This window comes from Pelophylax lessonae (assembly GCF_965119305.1).
Source record: "Pelophylax lessonae genome assembly, chromosome: 5".
NCBI classification, from domain to species: Eukaryota; Metazoa; Chordata; class Amphibia; order Anura; family Ranidae; genus Pelophylax; species Pelophylax lessonae.
The window spans coordinates 540,860,714-540,873,688 of NC_138772.1; the positions used below are offsets into that span (position 1 = coordinate 540,860,714).

The window sequence follows — 12,975 nt, forward strand, 5'->3', positions numbered from 1 at the left end:
GGAACTGTGCCCCGTCATTGGGAGGAACTGTGCCCCGTCATTGGGAGGAACTGTGCCCCGTCATTGGAAGGAACTGTGCCCCGTCATTGGGAGGAACTGTGCCCTGTGATTGGTGTCATTGGAAGGAACTGTGCCCTGTCATTGGGAGGAACTGTGCCCGTCATTGGTGTCATTGGAAGGAACTGTGCCCCGTTATTGGGAGGAACTGTGCCCTGTCATTGGGGTCATTGGAAGGAACTGTGCCCTGTCATTGGGAGGAACTGTGCTCCGTCATTGGTGTCATTGGAAGGAACAGTGCCCAGTCGTTGGGTCTCATTGGGAGGAACTGTGCTCCGTCATTGGTGTCATTGGAAGGAACTGTGCTCCGTCATTGGTGTCATTGGAAGGAACTGTGCCCCGTCATTGGAAGGAACTGTGCCCCGTCATTGGGAGGAACTGTGCCCCGTCATTGGTGTCATTGGAAGGAACTGTGCCCCGTCATTGGGAGGAACTGTGCCCCGTCATTGGTGTCATTGGAAGGAACTGTGTCCCGTCATTGGTGTCATTGGAAGGAACTGTGCCCCGTCATTGGTGTCATTGTAAGGAACTGTGCCCGTCATTGAGAGGAACTGTGCCCCGTCATTGGTGTCATTGTAAGGAACTGTGCCCGTCATTGGAAGGAACTGTGCCCTGTCATTGAAAGGAACTGTGCCCCGTCATTGAAAGGAACTGTGCCCCGTCATTGGGAGGAACTGTGCCCCGTCATTGGGAGGAACTGTGCCCCGTCATTGGTGTCATTGGAAGGAACTGTGCCCTGTCATTGGGAGGAACTGTGCCCCGTCATTGGTGTCATTGGAAGGAACTGTGCCCTGTCATTGGGAGGAACTGTGCTCAGTCACTGGTGTCATTGAGAGGAATTGTGCCCCATCCTTGGGGGGTTGATATACTAAAACTGGGGAGTGCAAAATCTGGTGCAGCTGTGCATGGTAACCAATTAGCTTCCAACTCCAGCTTGTTCAATTAAGCTTTGGCAATAAAAGCTGGAAGCTGATTGGTTTCTTTGCAGAGCTGAACCAGATTTTGCACTCTTCAGTTTTAGTAAATCAACCACTTGTTGTCAACGGGAGGAACGGGGGCCCCAACGTTGGCGCCAACGGGAGGAACGGGGGCCCCGACGTTGGCGCCAACGGGAGGAACGGGAGGCCCCGACGTTGGCGCCAACGGGAGGAACGGGGGGCCCCGACGTTGGCGCCAACGGGAGGAACCAGGCGCCATTCTTGGGGGTTGATTTACTAAAACTGGAGAGTGCAAAACCTGGTGCAGCTGTGCATGGTAGCCAATCAGCTTCTAGCTTCAGCTTGTTCAATTAAGCTTTGGCAGTAAAATCTGGCAGCTGATTGGTTTCTATGCGGAGATGCACCAGATTTTGCACTCTTCAGTTTTAGTAAATCAGCCCCTTGGTGTCATTGAGAGGAATTGTGCTCCGTTGTTGGTGTCAGTGAAAGAAATAATGCTGGATAAAAGCAAGCAGAGGGCTGAATCCGTCCCCTGGGCCCTTAGTTTGGAGACCACTGCTGTATACAGTTTTCACTGATAATACACTCTATGGGTAAAATATTCTGGACAGCTGATTATCACACCTATAGGAAATTGGACATCCCATTCCAAAACCATAACAGGGTTGAGGTCAGGACTCTGTGCAGGACACTCGAGTTCCTCCACCCCAAAGTGGTCAAACCATACCTTTATGGACCTTGCTTTGTACACAGGGAAGATTCATACTGGAACAGAAAATGCCTTCATATGCTGTAACCTTCAATGGAAACATCGCCCTTGCGAACTGCAGCGGGTGTCATTGGTTAACCGTAACTCAACTTTTGTTGAGAAAAAATAAAAAGGCGCATGCACTTCTTTGGTGCGATGCAGTGCCCTTCAAAAAAAAGGTACATGAGTTACTCTGCCACGTTTGTCACACTCGGGGCAACCTACTGAAATCAGCAGGCTGCCCTATCTGTATTGTGCAAAAAGCAGGGAAATTCTTTGTGCCTTTACAACCAGAAATACAATCACCGGCTATCACTGCGATCATGTGACAGATAACTGGACCTCCCAGATCTCCATCCTTAGTACAAAACCCGGATCTGTTGGTGACAGCTCGGTCTCTGGCCTGAGAGAACGCTATGCACCAAAATCCCAGTACGAACACAGCTACGAAAATATGTGGCCCCATGGATGAAGATCCAATATAGTGAGGCCACATATGTACATACGCTTAGCGGGAAAGGGTTAAATGAATACAAGTAACGTGTATTTAGCAGAAATTTTATGAATCAGAAGCCCACGTGACAGGGTGACAACACAGGAGCTCAAACAGTAGACAAGGACACAGTGTTGTCACACTGACAGGAAGTGGCAGAACAAGGACTGTACACGACGGGGCCACTGGGAAAGCGGGCAAGGACCCTCCACGGCTGGGGGCAGCGGGCAAGGAACCTCCACGGCTGGGGGCAGCGGGCAAGGACCCTCCACGGCTGGGGGCAGCGGGCAAGGACCCTCCACGACTGGGGTCAGCCGGCAAGGACCCTCCACGGCGCGGTCAGCCGGCAAGGACCCTCCACGGCTGGGGGCAGCGGGCAAGGACCCTCCACGACTGGGGGCAGCGGGCAAGGACCCTCCGCGGCTGGGGGCAGCGGGCAAGGACCCACCACGACGTGGTCAACGGGCAAGGATCGTTCACGACAACAAATGGGCACCCCCAGCTGCAGCACTGGGAGACTTGCCCACTTCAGCAGGGGCAGCACTCACACACTCAGCCCCTCCAGGCAATCACTCCCCTTTCTTCCTGCTGTCTCTCCTGTTGGTTCTGCCCTCACTCCCTGCTTCCTGAAAGGGGAGGAGACCCTCATATACAGACAGCAACCACCCCATGGACGAAGTGAGGCCACATATGTTAATATGCTTGGTGGGAAGTGGTTAAAGAAATACAGGGAATGGGTATTTAGCAGAAATGTAGTAAATCAGAAGCTGACGTGACAGGGTGACAACACAGCAGCTAAAACAGTAGACAGGGACAGAGTGTTGTCATACTGACAGAAAGTGCCTGAAAAAGGAATGTCCGCGGCAGCGCCACGGGGCCGTCCCTGGCAGGGCCATGGAACTGTCCGCGGCAGGGCCACCGGGCAAAGGGCCGTCCGCAGCAGGGCCACAGGGCAAGGGGCCGTCCGCGGCAGGACCACGGGGCAAGGGGCCGTCCGCGGCAGGACCACGGGATCCTCCGCGGCAGGGCCAACGTGGAAAGGGATCCTCCGCGGCAGGGCCACGTGGCAAGGGATCCTCCGCGACAGGGCCACGTGGCAAGGGATCCTCCGCGACAGGGCCACGTGGCAAGGGATCCTCCGCGGCAGGGCCACGTGGCAAGGGATCCTCCGTGGCAGGGCCACGGGATCCTCCGCGGCAGGGCCACGGGGCAAGGGATCATCCGCGGCAGGGCCACTGGGCAACGGGCTGTCCGCGGCAGAGCCATGGGGCAAGGGATCCTCCACGGCAAGGCCACAGGGCAAGGGACCCTCCGCGGCAAGGCCACAGGGCAAGGGACCCTCCGTGGCAAGGGAACCGTCCGCAGCAGGGCCCCCGGGCAAGGGAACCGTCCGCAGCAGGGCCCCCGGGCAAGGGGCCGTCCGAGGCAGGGCCCCCGGGCAAGGGAACCGTCCGCAGCAGGGCCCCCGGGCAAGGGAACCGTCCGCGGCAGGGCCACCGGGCAAAGGTCCGTCCGCGGCAGGGCCACGGGACAAGGGGCTGTCCGCGGCAGGGCCACGGGGCAAAAGATCCTCTGCGGCAGGGCCACGGGATCCTCCGCGGCAGGGCCACGTGGAAAGGGATCCTCCGCGGCAGGGCCACGGGGCAAGGGATCATCCGCGGCAGGGCCACGGGGCAAGGTATCATCCGCAGCAGGGCCACGGGGCAAGGGATCATCCGCAGCAGGGCCATGGGGCAAGGGATCATCCGCAGCAGGGCCATGGGGCAAGGGATCATGCGCAGCAGGGCCATGGGGCAAGGGATCATCCGCAGCAGGGCCACGTGGAAAGGGATCCTCCGCGGCAGGGCCACGGGGCAAGGGATCATCCGCGGCAGGGCCACGGGGCAAGGGATCATCCGCGGCAGGGCCACGGGGCAAGGGATCATCCGCAGCAGGGCCATGGGGCAAGGGATCATCCGCGGCAGGGCCACTGGGCAAGGGGCTGTCCGCGGCAGAGCCATGGGGCAAGGGATCCTCCGCGGCAAGGCCACAGGGCAAGGGACCCTCCGCGGCAAGGCCACGGGGCAAGGGACCCTCTGCGGCAAGGCCACGGGGCAAGGGACCCTCCGCGGCAGGGCCACGGGGCAAGGACGGTTCTTGGACGTAACACCAGATATTTTATATACATATTACATAATAATTATATAATACAGTGATAAAACATTGAAGACATACTGAGCAAGAAGGTGGGGGAAGGGTGGAATGAGCTAAATCCCACCAATCCTCACACAATGAGTGAATGTCTATGTACAATCTGTGGGGGAAACCTTCTATCATTATATACAGATAGGAAGCTCAGCACAGGGACAGGGGATGTGACCAGCCATGTAACCAGCTCAATGAAAGTAACTAAGAAGATACATTCTCCTTATCACTGTGGGACCCCCGCAACACCTGGAGAGCAGCCATCTCCAGCAGGGGGCAGCACTCACACACCCAGCCAATCACTCACCTTTCTCCCAGCTGTCTCCTGCCAGTTCTGCCCTCACTTCCTGCTTCCTAAAAGGGGAGGAGACCCTCATACCCAGACGCAACCAACACACAGAGGGAAAGGGTGCCAAGCAAGCCACACTTTTACTGAACTTCAATAAAATAAACAATCCGTAATAATTCCTGGGAGGGGTTAGATCGTTTAAACCAAAAAAAATAATGACAACGCCATGCTTATTTATATTTCTTTAGTTGTAGAATACAAAACGTGAGGAGGCTTCCCCCCGAGAGAGAGAACAACGTGGTATCGCCCAGCGCGCTTAACGCGTTCCAAAACCATGCGGTGATTGGCGGAAAGCGGCTCGCGCCGGGAGTCATTGTTTTGGTGAGGGGCCAATAGGAGGAAAAGGCGGAGATGGCGGATGGCGCGTCACCTGTTGCCGCTGGATTGGGGGAGAAATGTATTTTTCTGGGAAGATGCAGAGCATTGTGCATATTGGCCGCTAGGCGTCGCTGTTGACCACCTAGCAAATATATATATATATATACATACCATGAAAAAAATATATATTTTTTTCATTATATGTATATATATTTTCTAGCTGGTCAAAAATATTATATATATATATATATATATATATATAATATTTTTTTTCATTATATGTATGTTTATTTGCTAGCTGGTCAAAAAAAAGAAAAAAGTATATATATATTTTTTATTTTTTTGACCAGCTAGCAAATATATATACATATAATGAAAAAATACTAAATATATATGTATATATATATATATATATATATATATATATACATACAGTGCCTTGCGAAAGTATTCGTCCCCCTTGAACTTTGCGACCTTTTGCCACATTTCAGGCTTCAAACATAAAGATATAAAACTGTAATTTTTTGTGAAGAATCAACAACAAGTGGGACACAATCATGAAGTGGAACGAAATTTATTGGATATTTCAAACTTTTTTAACAAATAACTGAAATATTGGGCGTGCAAAATTATTCAGCCCCCTTAAGTTAATACTTTGTAGCGCCACCTTTTGCTGCGATTACAGCTGTAAGTCGCTTGGGGTATGTCTCTATCAGTTTGCACATCGAAAGACTGACATTTTTGCCCATTCCTCCTTGCAAAACAGCTCGAGCTCAGTGAGGTTGGATGGAGAGCGTTTGTGAACAGCAGTTTTCAGTTCTTTCCACAGATTCTCGATTGGATTCAGGTCTGGACTTTGACTTGGCCATTCTAACACCTGGATATATTTATTTGTGAACCATTCCATTGTAGATTTTGCTTTATGTTTTGGATCATTGTCTTGTTGGAAGACAAATCTCCGTCCCAGTCTCGGGTCTTTTGCAGACTCCATCAGGTTTTCTTCCAGAACGTTCCTGTATTTGGCTCCATCCATCTTCCCATCAATTTTAACCATCTTCCCTGTCCCTGCTGAAGAAAAGCAGGCCCAAACCATGATGATGCCACCACCATGTATGACAGTGGGGATGGTGTGTTCAGGGTGATGAGCTGTGTTGCTTTTACGCCAAACATAACGTTTTGCATTGTTGCCAAAAAGTTCGATTTTGGTTTCATCTGACCAGAGCACCTTCTTCCACATGTTTGGTGTCTCCCAGGTGGCTTGTGGCAAACTTTAAACGACACTTTTTATGGATATCTTTAAGAAATGGCTTTCTTCTTGCCACTCTTCTATAAAGGGCAGATTTGTGCAGTATACGACTGATTGTTGTCCTATGGACAGAGTCTCCCACCTCAGCTGTAGATCTCTGCAGTTCATCCAGAGTGATCATGGGGCTCTTGGCTGCATCTCTGATCAGTCTTCTCCTTGTATGAGCTGAAAGTTTAGAGGGACGGCCAGGTCTTCGTAGATTTGCAGTGGTCTGATACTCCTTCCATTTCAATATTATCGCTTGCACAGTGCTCCTTGGGATGTTTAAAGCTTGGGAAATCTTTTTGTATCCAAATCCGGCTTTAAACTTCTCCACAACAGTATCTCGGACCTGCCTGGTGTGTTCCTTGTTCTTCATGATGCTCTCTGCGCTTTAAACGGACCTCTGAGACTATCACAGTGCAGGTGCATTATACGGAGACTTGATTACACACAGGTGGATTCTATTTATCATCATTAGTCATTTAGGTCAACATTGGATCATTCAGAGATCCTCACTGAGCTTCTGGAGAGAGTTTGCTGCACTGAAAGTAAGGCTAGCCATACACCATACAATTTTCTTATTCAATTTCCTTTAGATTTACCTTCAACTATGTAGTGCAAGGGCCTGCCTGATTGCATACAAATTGAAAGTGTTCAGGTTTGAACTTATATTATATGGTTTTGGTAAATCTAAAGGAAAGTTGAACAGGAAAATTGTATAATGTATGGCCAGCCTAAAGGGGCTGAATAATTTTGCACGCCCAATTTTTCAGTTTTTTATTTGTTAACAAAGTTTGAAATATCCAAAAAATTTCGTTCCACTTCATGATTGTGTCCCACTTGTTGTTGATTCTTCAAAAAAAAAATTACAGTTTTATATCTTTATGTTTGAAGCCTGAAATGTGGCTAAAGGTCGAAAAGTTCAAGGGGGCCGAATACTTTCGCAATGCACTGTATATATATATATATATATATATGTATATATAAAAATGTATTTATTTATTTTTCATTATATGTATGTATATTTGCTAGCTGGTAAAAAAAAGTATATATAATATATATATATATATATATATATATATATATATATATATATATATATATATATATATATATATATATGTGTGTGTGTGTGTGTGTGTGTGTGTGTGTGTGTGTGTATTTATTTATTTATTTATTTATTTATTTATTTTTCATTATATGTATATATATTTGCTAGCTGGTTAAAAATATCATATATTATAAAAAAATTATATATATATATATATATATATATATATATATATATATATATATATAATTTTTTTTTTTTTTAATGGCTAAAAACAGAATTTCATAGAAATTCTGTGCTGCTAAAAAAAAACAAAAAAGATCATAATAAGCAACAACAATACATTATTATTATTTCACATGCCATGGTATCTAACTGGGTCATGTTATTGTTAATATTATTATTGTTGTTTTATACCCTGTGGTTCACGTATATATGCATGATTCTGCTCTTCCAGGTAGGGGGTGCAACACTTGTTCTGTGATTAGTCACAGCAGTAGCCGATCAGCGGGTGCTGGCCAATGGATGTCCACCGAGACACCCGCTGATCGGCGAGGAGAAAGACGGGTGCAGACCTCTGTCCTGTCAGCAGGGATGTGGTGGATTTTGTTTCCCTGCAAAGCACATCCCTTAGAAAATGCACCTCACAGTACAAATAAACACTGGTTAGTTAACCCTTTGATCACCCTAGATGTTTAACCCCTTCCCAGCCAGTGTCATTAGTACAGGGACAGTGCATATTTTTAGCACTGATCACTATATTAGTGTCACTGGTTCCCACAAAGTGTCAGATTGTCTGCTGCAATATCGCAGTCCAGCTTTAAGTCGCTGATCGACACCATTACTAATATAAAAAATAAAAAAAATCCAGTAGATATACCATAGTTTGTAGACGCTATACAGTGCCTTGAAAAAGTATTCACACCCCTTGAAATTTTCAACATTATAAATAAATATGTGAAAAGTGTGGCTGCATTTGTATTTACCCCCCTCCCCCTGAGTCAATACTTTGTAGAACCGCCTTTACCTGCAATTACAGCTGCAAGTCTTTTTGGGGATGTTTCTACCAGCTTTGCACATCTAGAGAGGGACATTTCTGCCCGTTCTTCCTTTCAAAATAGCTCAAGCTCTGTAAGATTGGATGGAGAGCGTCTGTGAACAGCAATTTCCAAGTCTTGCCACAGATTCTCAATGTGATTTAGGTCTGGACTTTGACTGGGCCATTCTAACACATGAATATGCTTTGATGTAAACCATTCCATTGTAGCTCTGGCTGTATGTTTCGGGTCGTTGTCCTGCTGGAAGGTGAACCTCCACCCCAGTCTCAAGTCTTTTGCAGACTCTAACAGGTTTTCTTCTAAGATTGCCCTGTATTTGGCTCCATTCATCTTCCCATCAACTCTGACCGGCTTCCCTGTCCCTGATGAAGAAAAGAATCCCTATAACATGATGCTGCCACCACCATGTTTCACAGTGGGGATGGTGTGTTCAGGGTGATGCGCGGTGTTATTTTTCTCCCACACATAGCGTTTTGCTTTTAGGCCAAAAAGTTTGATTTTGGTCTCATCTGAGCAGAGCTCCTTCTTCCACATGTTTGCTGTGTCCCCCACATGGCTTCTCACAAAACAGGACTTCTTATGGCTTTCTTTCACCAATGGCTTTCTTCTTGTCACTCTTCCATAAAGGGCAGATTTGTGGAGCGCACAACTAATAGTTGTCCTGTGGACAGAGTCTCCCACCTGAGCTGTGGATCTCTGCAGCTCCTCCAGAGTTCCCATGGGCCTCTTGGCTGCTTCTCTGATGAATGCTCTCCTTTCCCGGCCGGTCAGTTTAGGTGGACGGCCATGTCTTGGTAGGGTTGCAGTTGTGCCAAACTCTTTCCATTTTCGGATGATGGATTGAACAGCGCTCCGTGAGATGTTCAAAGCTTGGGAGATTTTTTTTATAACCTAGCCCTGCTTTAAACTTCTCCACAACTTTATCCCTGACCTGTCTGGCGTGTTCCTTGGCCTTCATGATGCTGTTTGTTCACTAAGATTCTCTAACAAACCTCTGAGGGCTTCAAAGAACAGCTGTATTTATACCGAGGTTACATTACACACAGGGGGACTCTATTTACTAATTAGGTGACTTCTAAATGCAATTGGTTCCATTAGATCTTAGTTAGGGATATCAGAGTAAAGGGGGGTGAATACAAATGCAGCCACACTTTTCAGATATTTATTTGTAAAAATAAATTGAAAACCTTCTATAATTTTCCTTCCACTTCACAATTATGTGCCACTTTGTGTCGGTCTATCACATAAAATCCCAATAAAATACATTTACGTTTTTGGTTGTAACATGACAAAATGTGGAAAATTTCAAGGAGTATGAATACTTTTTCAAAGCTCTGTATTTTTTGTGCAAATCAATCAATATTGGGATTTTTTTTTACCAAAAAATATGTAGCAGAATACATATTGGCCTAAATTGATAAAAACCATTCTATTTTTTAATATTTTTTTTTTAAGTGGACATGTTTTATAGCAAAAAAGTAAAAAATACTGTTTTGTTTTTTCAGAATTGTTGCTCTTGTTTTTTGTTTATAGCGCAAAAAAAAAAAAAGAAAAATTGCACAGGTGATCAAATACCACCAAAAGAAAGCTCTGTTTGTGGGAGAAAAGGACATTGATTTTATTTGGGTACAGCGTCACACGACCGCGCAACTATCAGTTAACCACTTGCCAACCAGCCGCCGTCGATATACGGTGGCAGGTTCCCGAAAAAAATCGCCGTACATGTATGGCGGTTTTGCGGGAGCGATCCTGGGGGTGCACTCGCTCCCACTCAGCAGCGGGGAAGCCATGAAGAGAGAATGGCGGTTGTAAACACAGCAGATCGTTGTTCTCTCTGCTATCATCACAGAGCTCCTGTGTTCCTCCTATTTCGTTTTCCAGGTCTCTGTGTTGATTCCATAAGCCCATCCCCCTCACAGTTAGAAAACACCCCCTAGGCTCACATTTAACCCTTTGATCGCCCCTGGGTTAACCCTTTCCCTGTCAGTGTCATTAGTACAGTAGCAGTGCATATTTTTAGCACTGATTACTGTAGTAATGTCACTGGTCCCCCCAAAAGTGTCAAAAATGTCAGTTAGGGGTCCGACCTGTCCGCCACAATGTCGCAGTCCCGCTAACAAATCGCAGATCGCCGCCATTACTAGTAAAAAATAAATAAATAAAAATTACACAAATCTTTCCCCTAGTTTGTAGATAACTTTTGCGCAAACCAATCAAAATACGCTTGTTGGGATTTTTTTTTTACCAAAAATATGTAACAGAATACAAATTGGCCTAAAATGATGAAAGAATTAGATTTTTAATTTTTTTTATTGGGAATGTTATATGGCAGAAAGTGAAAAATATAGTTTTTTTTTTTTCAGATTTGTCGCTCTTTTTTTGTTTAAAGCGCAAAATCTAAAAACCACACAGGTGATCAAATACCACCAAACAATAATACAAACAATGTCAGTTAGGGGTCCGATCTGTTGGCCGCAACGTCACAGTCCCGCTAAAAATCGCTGATCCCGCCATTACTAATAAAAACATTTTTTTTAAATGTTTTAAAAATTGAATAAAAAGTCAAATTCTATCCCGTAGTTTGTAAACGCTATAACACAAACCAATTAAAATACGCTTATTGGGATTTTTTTTACCAAAAAATATGTAGCAGAATACAAATTGGCCTAAACTGATGAAAATAAAAATTTGACTTTTACATTTTTTTATTGTTGGGAATGTTTTATAGCAGAAAGTAAAAAATATTGTTTTTTTTTTTTTTTTTCAAAATTGTCGCTCTTCTTTTGTTTATAGCGCAAAATCTCAAAACCGCAGAGGTGATCAAATACCACCAACAATGTCAGTTGGGGGTCCGACCTGTCGGCCGCAATGTCGCAGACCCGCTAAAAATCGCTGATCGCTGCCATTACTAATAAAAAAAATTAAAAAACAAATTAAATAAAAAGTCCAAAATTCTATCCCGTAGCTTGTAAATGCTATAACTTTTGCACAAACCAATTAAATTATGCTTTTTGGAAATATGTAGCAAAATACAAATTGGCCTGAATTGATAAAAATAATTAGATTTTTATTATTGGGAATGTTTTATAGCAGAAAGTAAAAAATATTATTATTTTTTTTTTTTTTCAAAATTGTTGATTTTCTTTTTTTTTATAGCGCAAAATCTCAAAACTACAGAGGTGATCAAATACCACCAACAATGTCAATTAGGGGTCCCATCTGTCCACCGCAACGTCGTAGTCCCGCTAAAAATCGCTGATCGCCGCCATTACTAATAAAAGATTTAAAAAAAAAAATTTATAAAAACTCCAAAGTTCTATCCCATAGTTTGTAAACGCTATAACTTTTGCACAAACCAATTATAATACGTTTTTTTGGGATTTTTTTTTACCAAAAATATGTAGCAGAATACAAATTGGCCTAAACTGATAAAAAAAAAATAGATTTTTAATTTTTTTTATTATTGGGAATGTTTTATAGCAGAAAGTAAAAAATATTGTTATTTTTTTGTTTTTTTTTTCAAAATTGTCGCTCCTTCTTTTGTTTATAGTGCAAAATCTCAAAACCGCACAGGTGATCAAATACCACCAAAAGAAAGCTCTGTTTGAGGGGAAAAAAATATTATTTTATTATTTATTAAAATATTATTTTAATATATTATTTTATATAATTTTATTGAAACTAAATTATTTGGGTACAGCATCGCATGGCCGCGCAATTGTCAGTTAAAGTAACGCAGTGCCGAATTGCATAAAAAAAAATGACCTGGTTATCAAGGAAATCATTGTCAGCTCTGCCCCTACATTACCAATCTAATATAATAAAGTCCAAGTGTCTCTGCGTCCAGTCCCTGTGTCCGTGGGACTGTGCTACTGCGCATGTGCCCCACGGACAGCCGTTGGGACTTGGAGCGAAGAGACTTCGGGCGGCCGGGCGAAACTGTTGAAGAGGCGGGTACCGTGGACTTACTGCTAAGCGGCAGCGGGCGTTACAAGTGGCGACGGGCGAGCGATGTCACGCGAGAGCCGCTCGGTCAGCTCTGCGCGTGTCCCCGACGTTGCTAGGGCAACAGGGACGCAGAGCTGACAGAGGCTCTCGCTGAACTGGAACAAGTCTGTTTTTACAAATGTTTGACCACATCTGTTCTAGCACCTGTTAATTTAACGGGCTTAATGTCTAGTCTCATATTAAAATATCACCTAAATCCTCCTCTCCACTTCTCCCAGGACCTCCTGCTCTGCAGCTCTCTTGTCTCCTCTTCCTATGCTGACCTCCAGTACTTCTCCAGAGCCTCTCCCATCCTCTGGAACTCCCTACCCCAATCTGTCCTGCTATCTCCTACTCTGTCCACCTTTGGATGATCCCTGATAACTCATCTATTTATAGAGGCTTATCCCGCCTCCACCTAATAAACTCCATTTTTTATCCCACCCCCCCCCCCCCCCCAGTTATTACCTTGGGAATCCCTTGCCCCTCCCTCTTAGACAGACT

At 45.3% G+C, this 12,975-nt stretch overlaps 1 protein-coding gene across 1 annotated transcript in view; it reads right to left on the reverse strand.

The window, feature by feature from the left end:
* TRAPPC9 (trafficking protein particle complex subunit 9) overlaps positions 1 to 4,797 on the reverse strand; it is a gene marked incomplete at its 5' end in the record, with an annotated part of 911,701 nt that extends 906,904 nt beyond the window's left edge. The window contains one exon of the mRNA XM_082257414.1: positions 4,728 to 4,797. Coding sequence (XP_082113540.1) covers positions 4,728 to 4,797 — 70 coding nt within the window. The remainder of the gene's footprint in view (positions 1 to 4,727) is intronic.
* Between the last annotated feature and the right edge of the window lie 8,178 nt (positions 4,798 to 12,975).